The sequence below is a fragment of the Oryx dammah genome, unplaced genomic scaffold, assembly GCF_014754425.2.
Source record: "Oryx dammah isolate SB20612 unplaced genomic scaffold, SCBI_Odam_1.1 HiC_scaffold_26, whole genome shotgun sequence".
Taxonomy (NCBI): domain Eukaryota; kingdom Metazoa; phylum Chordata; class Mammalia; order Artiodactyla; family Bovidae; genus Oryx; species Oryx dammah.
Genome location: NW_024070210.1, coordinates 74,088,781 through 74,106,481, shown reverse-complemented (window position 1 = coordinate 74,106,481; position 17,701 = coordinate 74,088,781). Strand labels below are relative to the sequence as shown.

At 37.7% G+C, this 17,701-nt stretch overlaps 1 protein-coding gene across 3 annotated transcripts in view; it reads left to right on the top strand.

The window, feature by feature from the left end:
- Nucleotides 1-17,701, top strand: part of SLC12A6 (solute carrier family 12 member 6) — an 86,832-nt gene that overhangs the window by 34,936 nt on the left and 34,195 nt on the right. For 2 of the 3 annotated variants that reach the window (XM_040226991.1, XM_040226993.1), the window contains one exon: nt 12,557-12,601. The exons of the other annotated variant lie outside the window; for it this stretch is intronic. In XM_040226991.1, the coding sequence (XP_040082925.1) occupies nt 12,557-12,601 (45 nt within the window). The remainder of the gene's footprint in view (nt 1-12,556; nt 12,602-17,701) is intronic. 3 annotated transcript variants of the gene reach the window in all.

Sequence of the window (17,701 nt, the reverse complement as noted above, 5' to 3'; positions counted from 1 at the left end):
GCAGTTGTTGTTTAGTTGCTAAGTTGTATATGATTCTGCAACCCCATGGACTGCAGCATGTAGCTTTCACTCCAAGGAGCAAGTGCCTTTTAATTTCATGGCTGCAGTCACTGTCCACAGTGATTTTGGAGCCCAAGAAAAAAAATCTGTCACTATTTCCATCTTCCCCCGTCTATTTGCCATGAAGTGATGGGGCCGAATGCCATGATCTTAGTTTTTTGAATGTTGAGTTTTAAGCCAGCCTTTTCACTCTTCTCTTTCACTCTCATCAAGAGGCTCCTTAATTCCTCTTTGCTTTTTGCCCTTAGAGTGGTTTCATCTGCATCTCTGAAGTTGTTAATATTTCTCCTGGCAGTCTTGATTCCGGCTTGTGATTCATCCAGCCTGGCATTTTGCATGATGTACTCTGCATATAAGTTGAATAAGTAAGTGTATATAAGTTAAATAAAGGATGTATTTCCCAAACACAATTCCTACCATCATCTGTTTTGATACTTACCCTTTACCTTCTTCCTTCTTATCAGTGCTCATCTGTACACGATTCTGCGGAGATTCTCTTGCTGACTCTCTCTTTTAAAAAAAAAAAAAAAAGATTTTGGCCATGCCACTCAGCTTGTGGGATCTCAGTTCCCATACTGGAGATTGAACCCAGGCCCACAGCTGTGGTAGCATGGAGCCCTAACCACTGGACCACCAGGGAATTCCCTTGCCTCCTCTCTCTTGTCTTTTCTACTTTATTTAAACCTTCCCACCAAGTATTAAACTGTCTAGTCTCTCTCCTCTACCTCTCCTTCTTCTTCCTCCTTTTTCCTACCAGTTGTTGCTTACTTAGTCTCCTAAATATTTCTCAAGTCAGTCGCCATCTCCCTGCTCTCACTGTGACTGCATTGGTTCAGAATAAGTCCATTGTTATTTCATGTCCAGCCTCCGAAAGCTAACTATTACAGTCACTACCAGGAGACATTTTCTCTAATATATTAATACATTTCATTCTTTCATTTCCTCATTTAAGTTAACCCCGTAATATCTCCCCACTGTCCACAGAATAAAGCCTATACTGTTTGGCAGGACATACATATACCTTCATTATCTAGAATATCCTAACAGCCTTGTTATCTATTGCTCAAACATACTAAACACTGTAGCAAATGTTCTTGAATGCCTTTATTGTTTCCACACATTTTGTTTCATATTCCTGAAATGCTCTTTCCTCCAATACCAAGCAAGCAGTTACCCTTCTTTTAAAGACGGAGCTCAAACATCACTTCTTCCTTCATGGTCTCTCTGTTATGTGATGTGACGTGGACACTCCCTGTGCTGTGTGTGCTGCGCTCAGTTGCTTCAGTTGTGTCCAGCTCTGCAACGCCATGGACCCATAGCCTGCCAGGCTCCTCTCTCCGTGCGATTTTTTAGGCAAGAATATTGGAGTGGATTGCCGTTTTCTTCCTCCAGGGGATCTTCCAAACCCAGGGATCGAACTTGCATCTCTTATGTCTCCTGCATTGCAGGAGGATTCTTTACCTGCTAAGCCATCCACATCCCTAATGAACACCTAATACAGTACTTTAAACACCCATTGTTATTAGTAATACTTGTCTTACCCATGGTGCTTTAAGTCCCGTAAGGGCAGCTACTGCGTTTGTGCTTCTCTGTGTAACCCCCAGTGCCTGGCATATAGTCACACACTTACAGGCACTTAAGAAGTATTTGTGGAATTAATAGATTAATTAGGTAAAATATAATACAAGGCAGCATACATCCAACAGTTAAGAGGAAGATTAAATCTTTTAGAAAATTAAACCTCAGAGTAGGGCTAAGGAAAGAAGAAGCATTTTATTTGGACTTTTGAAAGATGTAGAAATCAGGTAAGTGGAGACAAAAGACAGGGAAACTTTCAATGACACGTGATACAAAGATTCATGTGTCTAGAATCAAGGCTCAAGGCATTCCAGACAGTGTGGAGCAGAGGGTTCATGACTGAAAACAACAAACAATACAGTTAGAGAGGAGTAGACTAGTGCCAGATTATAAAGGAACTTGAAAGCCAGGATTAGGTGTTTTTGGAGATCACCCTATAAGCCAAGGGCTTCCCTGTGGCTCAGAGGTTAAAGCGGCTGCCTGCAATTCGCAATTTGGGAGATCCAGGTTCAGTCCCTGGGTCAGGAAGATCCCCTGGAGAAGGAAATGGCAATCCACTCCAGTATTCTTGCCTGGAGAATCCCATGGACGGAGGAGCCTGGTAGGCTACAGTCCACAGGGTCGCAAAGAGTCGGACACGACTGAGCGACTTCACTCACTCACTCTATAAGCCAAGGGATTCAAACGTGTACACTGGAATCTATTTATGGCTGCTTAAGCCATTAACCTCTGCTACCACCATCATTACCACTACCATGCCCAACCAGAAAATTCACAGTAGGAGTAGAGACAGAGCCTGCAAAAGGCAGCCCTTTCCTTTTCTTGGAGAGACTTGAATCAGCACCCCACATGATCTCAAAATATAAACAAGAAGTGAGAATAATACGTCTTCTCTTCACAAAATGATTGGGCACTCCTGGCATTTTCACTTGGAGGTCTTTGAAAGTCTTTCTTAAGCAATAAAGAAGCTGATAAAGGCAATGAAGGATTGTTTAAGATGGGGAAATTGATGGCAGGGAGACTAAACTCTTTTAATGGCCCAGGCTATGAATAATGAGACTCTAATAGATGGCAGTGTGATGGAAAGAAGAGATTGGTATGGAGGCCACAAATGACTGGATTTGATGAATGAGAAAGAGGAAGAACCAAAAGTTGGAAACACATCTTCTGACTGGTTCTGCTTCGTATCTTACCCAGTTTTTAAATCAATTTTTAAAATCTCCTTTTCTGTCAAATGAGTATATATTTTATATTAGGTACAATGCATATATGTATGGCAGTGACAGATTTTATTTTCTTGGGCTCCAAAATTCCTGTGGACAGTGACTGCAGCCATGAAATTAAAGGATCCTTGCTCTTTGGAAGGAAAGCTATGACAAACCTAGAGAACATATTAAAAAGCAGAGACGTCACTTTGCTGAGAAAGGTCCACCTAGTCAAAGCTGTGATTTTTCCAGTAGTCATGTAGAGTTGTGAGAGTTGAACCATAAAGAAGGCTGAGTGCCAAAGAATTGATGCTTTTGAACTGTAGTGCTAGAGAAGATGCTTGACAATCCCTTGGACAGCAAAGAGATCAAACCAGTCAATCCTAAAGGAAATCAACCCTGAATATTCATTGGAAGGACTGATGCTGAAGCTAAAGCATCAATGCTTTGGCCACCTGATGTAAAGAGCAGATTCATTGGAAAAGGCCTTCATGCTGGGAAAGATAGATGGTAAAAGGAGAAGGGGACAGCAGAGGATGAGGTGGTTGGATAGCATCACTAACTCAGCGGACATGAATTTGAGCAAACTTCAGGAGATTGTGAAAGATGGAGGAGCCTGGTACAGTCCATGTGGTCACAAAGAGTTGTATATGACTTAATGACCAAACAACAACAATTATAGACTAAAATAACATTATATGCCATTATAGATTAGATATAGTGTATACCTAATATTGTATACAGGGATGTTATTAGGTGTATATTTCCCATGTTATCTCCAGAACTTCTCCATTAGCTGTGTCATCGTTGTCAATCTCTTTGACTAGAATGTCTCCCCTTGTCCATTTTCTCTCGCCCATTCTGCTTTTTAATGAGCTACCCATCCTTCAAAATTTAGCTCAGTTATCCCATTGACCATCCGTGATCCCCATTTTATTTTGTTTTCCTTCCCTTTTGATTCTCACAGTATTTGTACCTGTACTATAAGAATTATTTTTATTGTTTTCATAATCGTTCACGGTTTCTCTCCAGATTATTGAGAAGAAAGGGTTACTACTGGTGTCTTAGTGCCAAGCACAGCACCTAACGCAGAGTAGGCATTCAGAGTATTGGTTGAACGAATAACAACCATCTGGAGACCATGCTAGAGACGCTTGTTAGCACACGGATAAACTGCAGTGGCCTGGTAATAATTATATCTTCTTGGTCTCTGATAAACCTGATGTTCGTTTCATTTGCATATTGCACCCTTGTTTTCTTACCTAAAACACTGCTTTTATTTTTAGATTTCCACACAGAGAATTTCAGTTGTTTTTCATGTCCTTTAGATGTCTTACGACTTTTCCTAAGGGATCAACCCTTCCAAGCAAATGATCCCAGACATGTCCCATATTGATTCCTCTTCTGTGATTTTGAGTTCTCCATGATTTTTAAGGTTTTTAAAAGTTTTACTTAAAATTCCTACTGCACTCAATCCATGTTGCTCTTCTCCTTTGCAGCCTTGCAGCCCTAAAGGCAGTGCCGCAGATGATCAGCTATACCACCTTAGGCAATTCATTTCAGTTTTCTGAGTTGCTTTTGGAACACAGAAGTAAGTCTTTCTTGCAGGGTTTCTGTGTAGGCTTGCTATGATGATAGTAGGAAAAATTTCCCTAAATTGAATCGCTTGGAGACTACCTTTATAACCTTTCCATTTTTATATATCATTTTTGCATTATTTAATTTTTTTTCTTACATTGAGCCACTGATTTTCTGGTTTCCTTTATATGGGAAACTTTGTTACTAAATGAAATCTCAGCATGCTTGCCACTGTATAAATAAAATATAAACTAAAAATAGATGTAATATAAATTGTTTTAATTTTGCTAGATACCGTTGCCAAGCAGAGGCTCTGAGCCTGTTAAAAAAGAGACCATAGAGTTCTGAAGAGATGTTACAGACATTCTAGCACAGACATAAGAAAATTCTATTTGAAAAATGCTTCAACTCCTGGGTAACAGGGTTAATGGTAAGGGTATAGAGAGAAGGTGGAGTGACATCCTGATAACCTGAAACCACAGATACAAACCTGCCAAGATGTTTAGAACAAATGAATTTAATAAACCTTTAGGATAAAATTATGATCAATATATATGAGTGCTCATTCTTTTTTTTTAATATTTATTTATTTGGCTCTGTCGGGTCTTAGCTGCAGCATGTGGGGTCTTTGTTGGGGTACTTAGTTGCTCCACGGCATGTGGGGTCTTAGTTCCCCAGTCAGGCATTGAACCTGCATCTCCTGCATCACGAGGGCAGTTCTTAACCAGTGGACCGCCAGCAAAGTCCCTGAATGCTTGCATTCTTACAGAAGTAATCAGAATAGAAAAGTAACAAAAGTGAAATAGTATCGTTCCTAAACGTTTTTAGGTAGTAAAAATTAAACCACGTTTACTGTCTTCCATAGGCGATCTTTATCTCTTCCTAACATCTCTACCCTTTCGTCCCTGACTCTGTATTGGATTCCGTAACCACATGGGCTTCACTGTATCGTCTCATGCCCAGAATGGCAGAGGGATTCTTTGTTTAGTTTTTTTATGTTGAATTTGACTCTTCAACAAAATTATGAGCTTCCTAATGTTAGAAACGTCCTCATTCTTTTATTCCTCACAGTATCTAACAGTTTTAGGTGTCTTTAAAACTTCACCATCAGTCCTCCTCTCTCAGTCTTCCATGACTCAGTAAATGGCATCTCTGTTCACATAACTGTTGGAAAAAACTTTGACTCCTTTCTTTCCCCCGTCCCATGTGCAGTCATCAGCATGCTAATCTTGTGAATCCTTCCACTGACACACACCCTGCATCTGATTACTTCTCAGCACTTCCACTACCACTGAGCTGATCCACACTACCCTTAGCTTTTCTGGGACCACTGTAAAAGCCTTCTAACAATTTTCTGCTTCCTCAACTTGCCTCCTGCAATCTGTTCTCCAGCTAGAGTGGTCATATTAAAATACATACCAAAACCTTCCAATGGATTTTTTGCTCACTCAAAGTAAAAGTCCCTACCGTGTCCCAACAAGGCTCCCCATGATCTGTGCCCCTGCCCCTGACACACATCCGTCTCTTATCCCACATCTTACCACTTTTATCTTGCTATTCTGTTGTGTAACTTAGCTTCCTTGCTGTTTGTTGAACAAGCCAACAGGTACCTGCTTCAGGGTCTTTGCACTAATTGTTCTCTTTGCCTGCAGTGTTCTTGCAGATAAGTTTCTGGTCAAATGTCACATTCTCTGACAGACATTTTTTAGATTCAGTGTCTAAATTATAAATTAGCACACAAACCATCCACACACTAATCCTCTCTATTCTTACTCTGCTTTTCGTTTTCTTAATTACTCTTGACACTTAGCTTGTTTGTTTTTCTCTTCTCCGCTAACATGTAAGCTCTTTGATGGCAGGGATTTTATTGTTACATTTCTAGTAGTTAGCAGTGTTTCACATGTACTGAGTCATTCAGTCATGTCTGACTCTTTGCAACCCCATGGACTGTACAGTCCATGGAATTCTCCAGGCCAAAATAGCCTTTTCCTTTTCCAGGGGATCTTCCCAACTCAGGGATTGAACTCCGGTCTCCCGCATTGCAGGCAGATTTTTTACCAGCTGAGCCACAAGGGAAGCCCAAGAATACTGGAGTGGGTAGCCTAGCGCTTCGCCAGCGGATCTCCCCGACCCCGGCATTGAACCGAGGTCTCCTGCATCGCATGTGGATTCTTTACCAACTGAGCTAGAGGGAGGCTCACATGTAGAAGGTGCCCCCAAAATATTTATTGAATAGAAAAATGAAAAGGGCTACAAAACTTAGTCGCAGGAACATTACCTTTGAAGACTAACTCGAGCCCTCATTCCAGAAGATATCATCAGGCTTTCAACTTTTACCATCTTCACTACAATCCTAATCATACCTTTCTAAGATTTCTACAGTAGACTCCTACCTAGTTGGTTCTCCCATTTCTACTTTTGCTCCTGCTACAATCCTCTCTTCAACCAGCAGCCTCCATCTTCTAAAAAGTTAATCAAACCTGTCATGCTGATATTTAAAACCTTTCCAGCTGTTTCATATCATTTTCTTATCATACTCTTTACCATAGTCTGCAGTACTACAAGATGTATCTGCTACCTAATTTTCTGACATTTCTTTCTTTAGAAACCACTTTCCTCCTCTCTGTATTTTAGCCTTATTGTTTCGCAAACATGCCAAGCTTACACCCCTTCTAAGGCCTTTGTGTGGCTCCTCTTAACGCCCTGCCCCAAGGCTGCTTTGTTTCCTGGCCGTTCCCTCTCGACTCTGCATCCCTTCCCTTTGCAGACTGGCAAATGTTTGAACCTGCTCTTTGGAACTCAGGGAAGGTCATGGAGGCTGAACTGAAACACTCCCGTGCCCAGGAGTCCCTACAGGGTCCTACTCGGTTTCAACAGTATCCCAGTAGATACTATCTTTTTTTGGCAGATACTTCTAAATATCTTTTAAAAGATTATATTTCTATTACACTAAAAAAAAATCAAAAAGGATCTCTTGATTTTCCTTTATGGGGTACACACCAAGTGTAAATAACTAATGATTTAGTAACTTTTTGTAGGCAGTGCTTTACATTTCCATCTTATTACTTAATTACTTTGCCTAAAATTGCCTGATTTTTTTCACCCATCTATTTATTTATACCCAGTTAATCACATGTGGATTTTTTTAGGTCTGTCTAGTTTCACTGAAGTCAGTTTAAGATCTATGTAAGGAGGATAACTTTTTCAGATTTTACTTTATATCAACTTGTTTTCCCTCCTCAGGTTCCCACCAAAATTAGAATTTATTCAAAATAGAGGCAGAATCTAATAAACATGAATGTTAGAGTAATTGTTTTTTATTTCATCTTTAATCATCTTTACCTAATTTGGCTTATGATGATGGCTTATGATGATGTTGCTGCTTTGTTTTTTTTTTAAATTGGAATTGAAAAAATTAGAAATGTCTTAAGACTGGTGATTTCAGGTATCTGGTATCTTTAAATAATTTCTGCTGCCCTTGGTCCTGCCTACTTCTTTTTCTACATGTTTAGGCAATAGTTTCTATTATTGATTGTGTTATTTTAATGAAATTACTGATTCTATCTTTAATGACTAAAATGTACAGTGATATTTAGATGCACAATGTAGATTAGCTTTCATTTGCTTCAAATTCTCTGCCAAGAATGGTAGATGAAATGATTATCAAAGGAAATTCAGAAAAAGACTATTGCTGTGGGCAAACTAAGGGAGATAATAAGGCTTTTCAGAAAAACTGTTTATAGAGAAGCAGTTTTGCAAGTGAATACCACCCACAGTCATTTTTTTTTCCTCTCTATTCTCTGAGGCACATGGCAAGAAATAAAATCTCTGTTCTTTACCATGTGCCCAGGATAAACCAAGTATATTGAGCAAGTATCCATTTTATAAAACTACTATATCATCATAGTTCCAAGGAAATAGTTTCAGTTCACTTTTCTGATGCCATTTACCCATTGTGAAAAGGTACATGTTTCTGTTTTGTATTGAACTGCCCTTTTATCTGTAGAGTTTCACAGGCTTTTGTATATAATCTGGTTGTATTATGACTTAGAAATAGCTTAATTTAGGAAGGCTATCAAAGGGTTAAGATAGTTACATTATTGGCAGATTGTTCTCATTACAGGAAGTAATTTGGTTAAAACAGATACCATTTGGAGTAATATTTAGGTCAACTCCCAGTATTAGGCAAACCTGGGTTGGGTGTGCCCTCATTAGTGACACAGGCAGAAAAAATGTTGAATGGGAGAGTTCAGATACAGAACAATACAAAGATGCCCAGACATATCTCAGAGCGTTGTTGAACACAATTTGGATTACATGCCCAGAAACACCCTTCAACTTAAAAACCCATTTACCGAGAGAGAGAGACAGAGAGACAGAGAGACAGAGAGAGAGTGTGTGTGTGTGTGCGCGCGTGCGTGTATGTGTACACACCTCTGGCGTTCCTATCTGTTACCCTCTTATCCGGTGTGTGTATGTGTGTGTGTACACACCTCTGGCCTTCCTACCTGTTACCCTCTTATCCGGTGTGTGTGTGTGTGTGTGTGTGTACACACCTCTGGCCTTCCTACCTGTTACCTCTTATCCTGTGTCTGTGTGTGTGTGTGAGAGAGCTATTGTGATATGTTAATATGCTATAGAACTGTTAGTCCTACTTTTGTCTTATGTACAAAAACAACCTATATTCTTTATTTAGATAGGAAATAAAACTGGTTTAAATTTAAAACAAATAAAAACTGAGAAATCATTTTCTAGCATGTTGGGGAAAATATCTTTTAAAAATTTGAAATTTCTCTTAAAATTGTGGAAGAAAATTTCTCAAAATATGTTATTAAATGCTCACATAGCATTTAAAACTTTAGTTCTAGGAATCAGATTTCTATCTTATGTCTTCCTTGATTATATTATGTAAAATATACTCTAATATATACTATATACATCAGAAATCAGAATTTGTATAGTTTCCGATTGGTTCTGTCTGTATGGGCTGCTTAGTGTTAGATTTAATTATGTATACATTTATATTTAGAAACACCATGAAAAATATTTGAATTTTGTTTAAAATAGTAATTCTTAATATTTTTTGTATCTTGGACCTCTTTGGCAGTCTTAAACCTGTTTAAACCTAGCAGGCACTCTAATAACTACCATAATTTCAAAGTAGTGTGGAACCTAAAAGATATTATGAGGTATATACAACTGCAATGTGATATGAAAATATCAGTTATTGTTGACAAAATCACAGGTAATTTTTTTAAATGTAGTTTGTTGCCTACATCATATTTGGGAAAAATACTCAACTTCAATTAGAGGTTAGTGAAAATGAAGATGTAATTTTTTCCCCATTGTTCATAGACCCCTGGTCTAAAACTATTTTTTTAATATTATTTTTTGTTTTTTAATTTTTACAATGTATTGTTGGTTTCTGCCATACAGCAACACAAATCAGCCATAATTATACATTCTCCAAATACATTCAAGAAATCCAGATGTGATTTCCTGGATTTGAGATGTAATATCTCAAGAGATTTACTCTTTGAGGAAACTAGAGCTCAGAGTCTTTTCCTTATTGAGCTTTTAATGCTTTCCAAGCCTTTGAAATAAACAAGTTGTTAATTGGCAATTGTCAGTATCTCTTGGATTAAGAACTTTTATTGTCACTAATTTTATCACAGAATACTGAAGAAATAGATATTTATAAAAGCCAGTTTAGTCATTTTATCTTAAAGTCAAATCAGAACATATCTGCTGGTAGTAATGAATGCTTTACTTCTGTCTTGACTTGCAGCTGCTATGGCTACGTATTCTTTGATCATTAAAGAGACAGTGTAATTCATGTCATAGGTCCTGAATCATTCTTCTACTTTATGGAACTAATATTGATTGACTAAATTTGTGTGATTATTTTTTAGTTTACTTTTTATTATAGAAAAATATATACAACAGCAAATTTGCCATTGTACCATTTTAACCATTTTTAGTGCAGTGACATTAAATACATTCACAATGTTGTGCAACCATTACCAGTGTTTCCAAAATTTCTCACCACCCCAAACAGAAACCATGTCTTCTTGGAATTCTCTGACTGTCCAGGGTTTAGAACTCCATGCTTTCAACTGCTGTGGGTGGGCCTGGGTTTGATCCCTGGCCAGGGAACTAATAAGATCCCACAAACTGCACTGCATGGCCAAAAAAATTTTTTAAAAAGAAACTCTGGGACTTCCCTGGTGGTCCAGTGGTTAAGACTCCACGCTTCCACTGCAGGGGACACAGGTGTGATCCCTGGTCGCCCAGTCAGGGAAGTTCCACATGCTGTGCTGTGTTGTCAGAAAGAAAAGAAACTCTGTACTCTGACTTAAATGAGGAAGTAAACTGAGGCAAGCTAGAAAAGATGAGTTTACTCAGTAACAGCAGAGGAGTTGCAATTTGGGACAAGCAAACTGTAGTAAGCTATACATGAGTCTGGTCAAAGTTTAGGAAAGGTTGTGTTTATGGGCAGGGAATGTAACGAGGGGAGAGTTCAGTTTGAGTCAGTTAAAATCAAAAACAAACAGAGGCCAGCCTTGAAAACTTCCTGAGCAGACAGAATTAGTCTAGTCACACAAACAACACTCTGTTCAGCCCACTTTGTGAGAGTAACCCAGTTTGGATCATCTCTTGTTCATGCCTCTGGCAAAACTTACCAGGGTTGAAATGAGGCCTCTGATCAACCCCCCATCATCTGAGAAAATTTTGTTTCTGTAAGTCAGGCATTTTGGGGAAATCAGCGTCTTAGTCTTTAAGTTTTGTCTTCCTGAGGGCACATGGATGAGTCTTGCCATTTTATATGCTCCAGTTCTATTTTAGATTGAAATTCTTTAATGACTTATTAAATAATAACATCCTACTCCCAACTCCACCTCCAGTCCCCAGCCCTTGCTAACCTCTAACCTATTTTCTGTCTTTGTAAATTTGCCAATTTGCCCTTTCTAGATATTTCATATAAATGGAATCATGCAATATTTGTTCTTCTGCTTCTGGCTTTTCCCCCTTAGTGTAATGTTTTCAGGGTATATGCACGTGTATCAGAACTTGATTCCTTTTTATGGTTGAATAATATCCCAGTGTATATAAATACAAATCTTCTTTGACTTACAGTAGGGTTACATCCCAATAAACCCTTCCTAAATTAAAAATACTGTAACTTGGAGTGTATTTACTATATCTACCTACCAAACATTATAATTTAGTCTAATCGATCCCTGGTGGCTCAGATGGTAAAGTGTATGTCTACAATGTGGGAGACCCAGGTTCGATCCCTGGGTTTGGAAGATCTCCTGGCGAAGGAAATGGCACTCCACTCCAGTACCATTGCCTGGAAAATCCCACGGACAGAGGAGCCTGGTAGGCTACAGTCCATGGGGTCGCAAAGAGTCGGACACGACTGAGCGACTTCATTCATTCATTCATATGTCTTAAGCTCAGAACACTTCTGCCCACAGATTGGGCAAAATCATCTAACACAAAGCCTCTTTTGTAACAGTGTGCTGAATATCTCATGTAATACACTGAATACTGTACTAAAAGTAGAGAATAGATTGTCTGGGTACAGAATTGTTATGTTTATCCTATTGATTACATGTCTGACTGGGAGTTGCTGCATGCTCCCCTGCCCAGCATCACAAGAGAATATTGTACTGCATATCACTAGCCTAGGAAAAGATCAAAATTTGAAATATGGTTTCTACTGAATGCATATTGCTTTTGCACCATCATGAAATCAAAAAATCTTTAAGTCAAGGACCATCTGTACCACATTTTGTTTACCCATTCATGTTTGGAGGTAACTTGCATTATTTCTACCCTTGGCTGTTGTGGATAGCGCTGCTATAAACATTGTTCTACAAGTACCTGAGTCCCTGTTTGCAGTTCGTTTGTGTATGTACCATGAGTCACATGGAAAATCTGTTTAACTTTTTGAGGAAGCTGTGGGATTATTTTTTATAATAGTCATATTTTTATTATCCTTTCATTAATGTTTCTTGAGCATTTTTTTTTTTTGCTTATTTCCTTGGTTGACTTTTGTTGCTGATTTTTAAGAAATTATTTGTTTTGTTCATTCATTTTTGTTTTCTTTTCAATTGTTTGTTTTTCAGACCCGAGTCAGAACTCCATCACAGGGGAACACAGCCAGCTGTTAGGTACAGTATTTCTGTGGGGACTCACTCTCTCTAAAGTCATCCTTTTCTGCTTATACTAAGAGATATTATTCCCTTCTCTAATTCTATTTTCTGTACCCCTTTTCCACTTTTCACTCCTCAACTTCTTTTCCTGCTGTTTCTATTCCCAACTTGGTAAGTTTTAGGAATCTATTCTGTAGTTGATTGTTAAGACTCAATATAGTTACATTAAAAAGTAATTTTACATGGTCTGTGGTTTTAAAAAAGGTCTGTAAGAGTTAGAGCTTCTTTTTTCCAAGATAATTTTGAAAAGAAGATACAATATTCTGTAATATCTTGTGATCACCTTCATTTTAATTATCAAAAGTACTTCATGAACAGCACAGCCTTCATTCAGCAAGCCAAAGAAATTGATGTTCAAATTCCTTATCTGTGAAATAAGTTATGGAAATGAATTGATTTCTTTTAGGTATCACTTAAATTGCAGTAAACCTGTAATTTGATAAGAAATTACATCTTAAAACTGATGAATTTTTCAAATATAAAAACATACTCTGGAATGAAAGGAATTCAAATAATATAAAAAGTAAATATATATATATATATATATATATATATATATATATAAAATGCAGAGAGAGGTCCTGTAAAGTATCCCACCTCACCTCTGCTCCCCCAAGATACACTTGCTATAGATACTTTATTGTGAATTCTTATAGAAGTTTTTAATTACATATTTTCTTTTGCTTTTTAATTTATCATTTATTTATTTTGGCCTCATGGTGTACGAAGTCTTAGTTCCCTGACCAGGGATCAAACCTGGGCCCCCTGCATTAGAAGCAGGGAGTCCTAACCTCTGGACTGCCAGGGAAGTCTCAGTTAAACATTACATTAAATACTTTTGTTCTTGTTGTTCAGTTGTGTCTGACTCCTTGCGACCCCAGGGACTGCAGCATGCCAGGCTTCCCTATCCTTCACCATCTCCTGGAGCCTGCTCAAACTCATGTCCATTGAGTCGGTGATGCCATCCAACCATCTTGTCCTCTGTCGTCCCCTTCTTTTCTATGACTGTATCTTTTCCTTTTTCTTTCAGTGGAGTTATACTGTACAGATATACTGTATAGATCTGTGTAGATGTAGCTATACAGATGTATACTCATCTCTTTGTATACTTAAATATACTGGCAATGAGAGTGCAAGTATATATGTACAAGATGTTCATTGCAACATAGCAGTAAACGCCTGGAAATAACTTAAATACTCATAAATAAAATTATAGTATACACATAAAATACTTTACTGCTACAAACAGAGAGACTCTGAGGCAGATCTTTATGTACTAAGATGTCCAAGATAAAATATTAAGTGAAAAACAGGAAATCACAGAACGGTCCATACAGTGTAACTCCACTGATAGAAAAAGGAAAAAAGATAGTCATAGTATTTAGTATAAAAATGTGTAATTGATACTTCCCTGGCAGTCCAATGGTTAGGACTCTCTGCTTCTAATGCAGGGAGTATGGGTTTGATCCCTGGTTGGATAACAGTGGGTCAAAAGGTATATATATTTTCAAGAAGATACATCAACTTAAACCCACCGATAAAGAGTATGGACACATACTAAGTTCCCTATCATCAAAAGTAGGTGTTATCAATATTAACATTTTCTCTTTAGTAGGTGAAATGGCACCTCTAGTTTTTATTTGTACCTCTTTAATTACGAGTGAATTAAGTACTTTTAAATATATACTTTAAATAAATAAAGTATAAAAAGTACTTTTAAATATGTAGCCTTGTGGTATTAGGGCTGTCACTATTCTCTTTTTTATACTTTTATATTATTTTATTTAAACTGTTCAAAATCAGTATAAGAAGTATAGAAATTTCACATTTGAATCAGGAATGATTAAGATCTCATAGAAGATTTTGGTAGATCATAAAGAGTACAGTTCCCCCTAAACTGTTAAATTGCTCTGTCTCTGATACCTGCCTGACAGGTAGAGATGTTTGAAGAGTGGTTCATCATCTGAGCAGGAACACACGTGTGTAAGGGAGGTAGAGGAGGGCTTGGCTAATGAAACGAACAGTCAGGGGAGCTGGTACCATTCCAGTGCTACTGAGATGGGTTTTGTTTCCAAGTAAGCACTTTGTAGTAAAAGACAATAGATAAATTAATTATAGGTGAAAAGAAATAGTATGTGATCATAAAGAGTTCCCTCAGTATTATCTAAAACCCCTAGGATTTGCAAAGAGGCTGCTCCAGACATTAATCTCATTTGGCAACCTACAGTTGCGTTCACTTTTAAATAAACCTGGGAATTTATCCAGTTTAGGTTAAGTTCATCCTTCTACCCTGGGTTCTCTCTCCTAGGTTCATTAGGTCAGATTATATTCTCCTTTTTTCTCATGCTATTGATAACGGTCATCCTCTGTCTCCTGTTCTAAGTATGTTTAGCTACAACCTCAAAATCTGCCCTGGTTTATTTTTATTTATTTATTTATTGGCTGTGCCGGTGGGTTGTGAAATCCCAACGAAGAGTTGAACCTGCACCTTCAGCAGTGAAAGAGCAGAGTTCTAGCCTTCAGGGTATTCCCCTTACTGGTTTATTTTTTTATTTTTAGAGTTGCAAAAGAGCGAAAGACAATTTATTGTTATATCTTCTAATCATCTTATGATTCCTCAGAAAAGGCATTGGTAGCTTGAATTAAAATGTTTCCAGATTCTATAAAAAATCTCACTTAGGATAATTTGGCCCAGTAGGTGAAAAACTGCTTCAGTTGCCTTGCCTGCTGAATGGAGTTTATAATAGGATCTTTCAAATCTTCTAAATGCTTTCCTTTCAACAGGGTAAAGTTATTTTAATGTATCTGCTGTTTCCACTGACTCATCAGATCTCTCGCAAAACACAGGGTCAGGCTGAGGAGATGTACAGAAGGGTGAAACTGCCGTTGTGATAAAGGATTAAGCTGTGTGCTTACAATTCATGAATTTTTATGTGTGTGTCATTTTCCATTTAAAACATTTTAGAAAGCAAGCAAGCAAATGAACAGTGGGCCCTGGCGTTTTTACAGTTTTTATCAAACATTCAAGGCAAAGTAATTTCTCTTCTACAGTTTCTCTCAAGGAACAGAAAAGCAAGTAGACACTAGCATAACCTTGATACCAAAACTTAACAGTGACAATGTGAGAACAGTATAGACCAATTTTACTTATGAACACAGATACAAATATCCTCAATGAATATTAGCAGTCTGAATCAGGCAATATACACTTGACCCTTACAATTTGGGTTTGAACTGCACTGGTCCTCTTAAACATGGATATTTTTCAATAGTAAATACTATGGTACTGCATAGGTTGTGGCTGGTTAAATCTGCAAATGTGGAGGAGGAACCTCAGATACAGAGAGTCAACTATAGTTATACTTTGAGTAAACCCCAGCATTATTCAGGGGTTACCTGTATTTTTAAAAATTACTAAAAAAAAAATTACAAAAATTTCTTTCTGGTAAAGATACATGGTTGGTTTATCATTAAAAATCAATTTATATAATATATTAAACATATTGAAGGAAAAACATAAAATCAACTTAATAGATTTCAGGAAAAAGATTTTATTGGAAACATATTCAGTATTTAAATTCATGAGCTCATAAAAAACTGGTCACTATTGGAGTAGTCTAGTGAATCAATTCATTATTCTGAGAATTGGTCTAAAAGAAAAAAATGAAGTATTTATCTTGCTTTTAACTATACCAATGGGTAACCAAATAGTAAATTACAGGGAATGTCTGTTTATAAAAGTATTTCAGCTAATAATTAATTAATTTTCCTTAATAAATTAAGGAAAAATAACAGAATATCACTATTTTTGTAGCCTCTCATGAATTAATGAATCTAGGCATTCATCATCAACATTTGCTAGTATCTGAAAAAGAAAGCAATTAGATGACCTGTACCTCCAGATGGATGATCAAAATATCCCTATGAGAGTATTTTCCTCCCTCCCCCATAAAAATACTGAATGTGGTTAAGCGTTTAGACCCAATTACCAATAAATAGGAAATAGAAGAAAACAGAGCAACATGTTAAACAACATCACATGGATGCTTATAAAATCCAGATCATCAGAAACTTTACTGAACACATGACATGGGTTCTTCAGTAAGTGAACTGCAAAGGAAAAGAGAGAAAGCCAGTAGACTTAAGAGATAAGCAACCAGTCATAACATGTGCCTCTTATTTGGCTGTTGATTCAGACTTTGTTCGTGGAGTAGGAAATGGCCACCCACTCCAGTATTCGTGCATGGAAAATTCCATGGGCAGAGAAGCCTGGTGGGGTACAGTTCATGGCGTCACAAAGAGTTGGACACAAATGAGCGCACACACATACATCAAACTAAAAATAAAAAACATAATTTATAACATTTCAGACAACCTTTTGTGTTGACTTGGTCACATAGTTCAGACCCAAACCTGTGCCAAGAGATATTAAGTATACTTACTGCTCTTGTTCTGCCTTGCTCAGACCAACAAAGGCCATTAGACAAGCTTAGGAGTCTAAGGGAAGAATCTGAGGTTTATCTTACATCTAAGTTGAAGTGTAAGTGGTAATTGAGCAAAAAATAGCAACATTATAGAAATAATAGCACAACAACAATAAAATGCTTATAAAGAGCAAGAATTTGGCACATTCTTTCTGCTTATAAAAAAGTATGCCATAACAAATGGAAATCTGATATTTTCAGTAGAGCCAGTGGCACTCCTGTCAGTTTTCATTTGAATGTTCAATGAAACACCAGTAAGTTTTTCAATAATATCAGCTTTCTATGGTTGGTAAAATGAGACTAAAGAAACATAATAGTGATCTGATGGGCTGTTTACTTCAAAGCATTCAGTTCAGTTCAGTTGCTCAGTCGTGTCCAACCCTTTGCAACCCGATGAATCGCAGCACGCCAGGCCTCCCTGTCCATCACCAACTCCCGGAGTTCACTCAGGCTCACGTCCATTGAGTCCGTGATGCCATCCAGCCATCTCATCCTCTGTCGTCCCCTTCTCCTCCTGCCCCAAATCCCTCCCAGCATTCGAGTCTTTTCCAATGAGTCAACTCTTCACATGAGG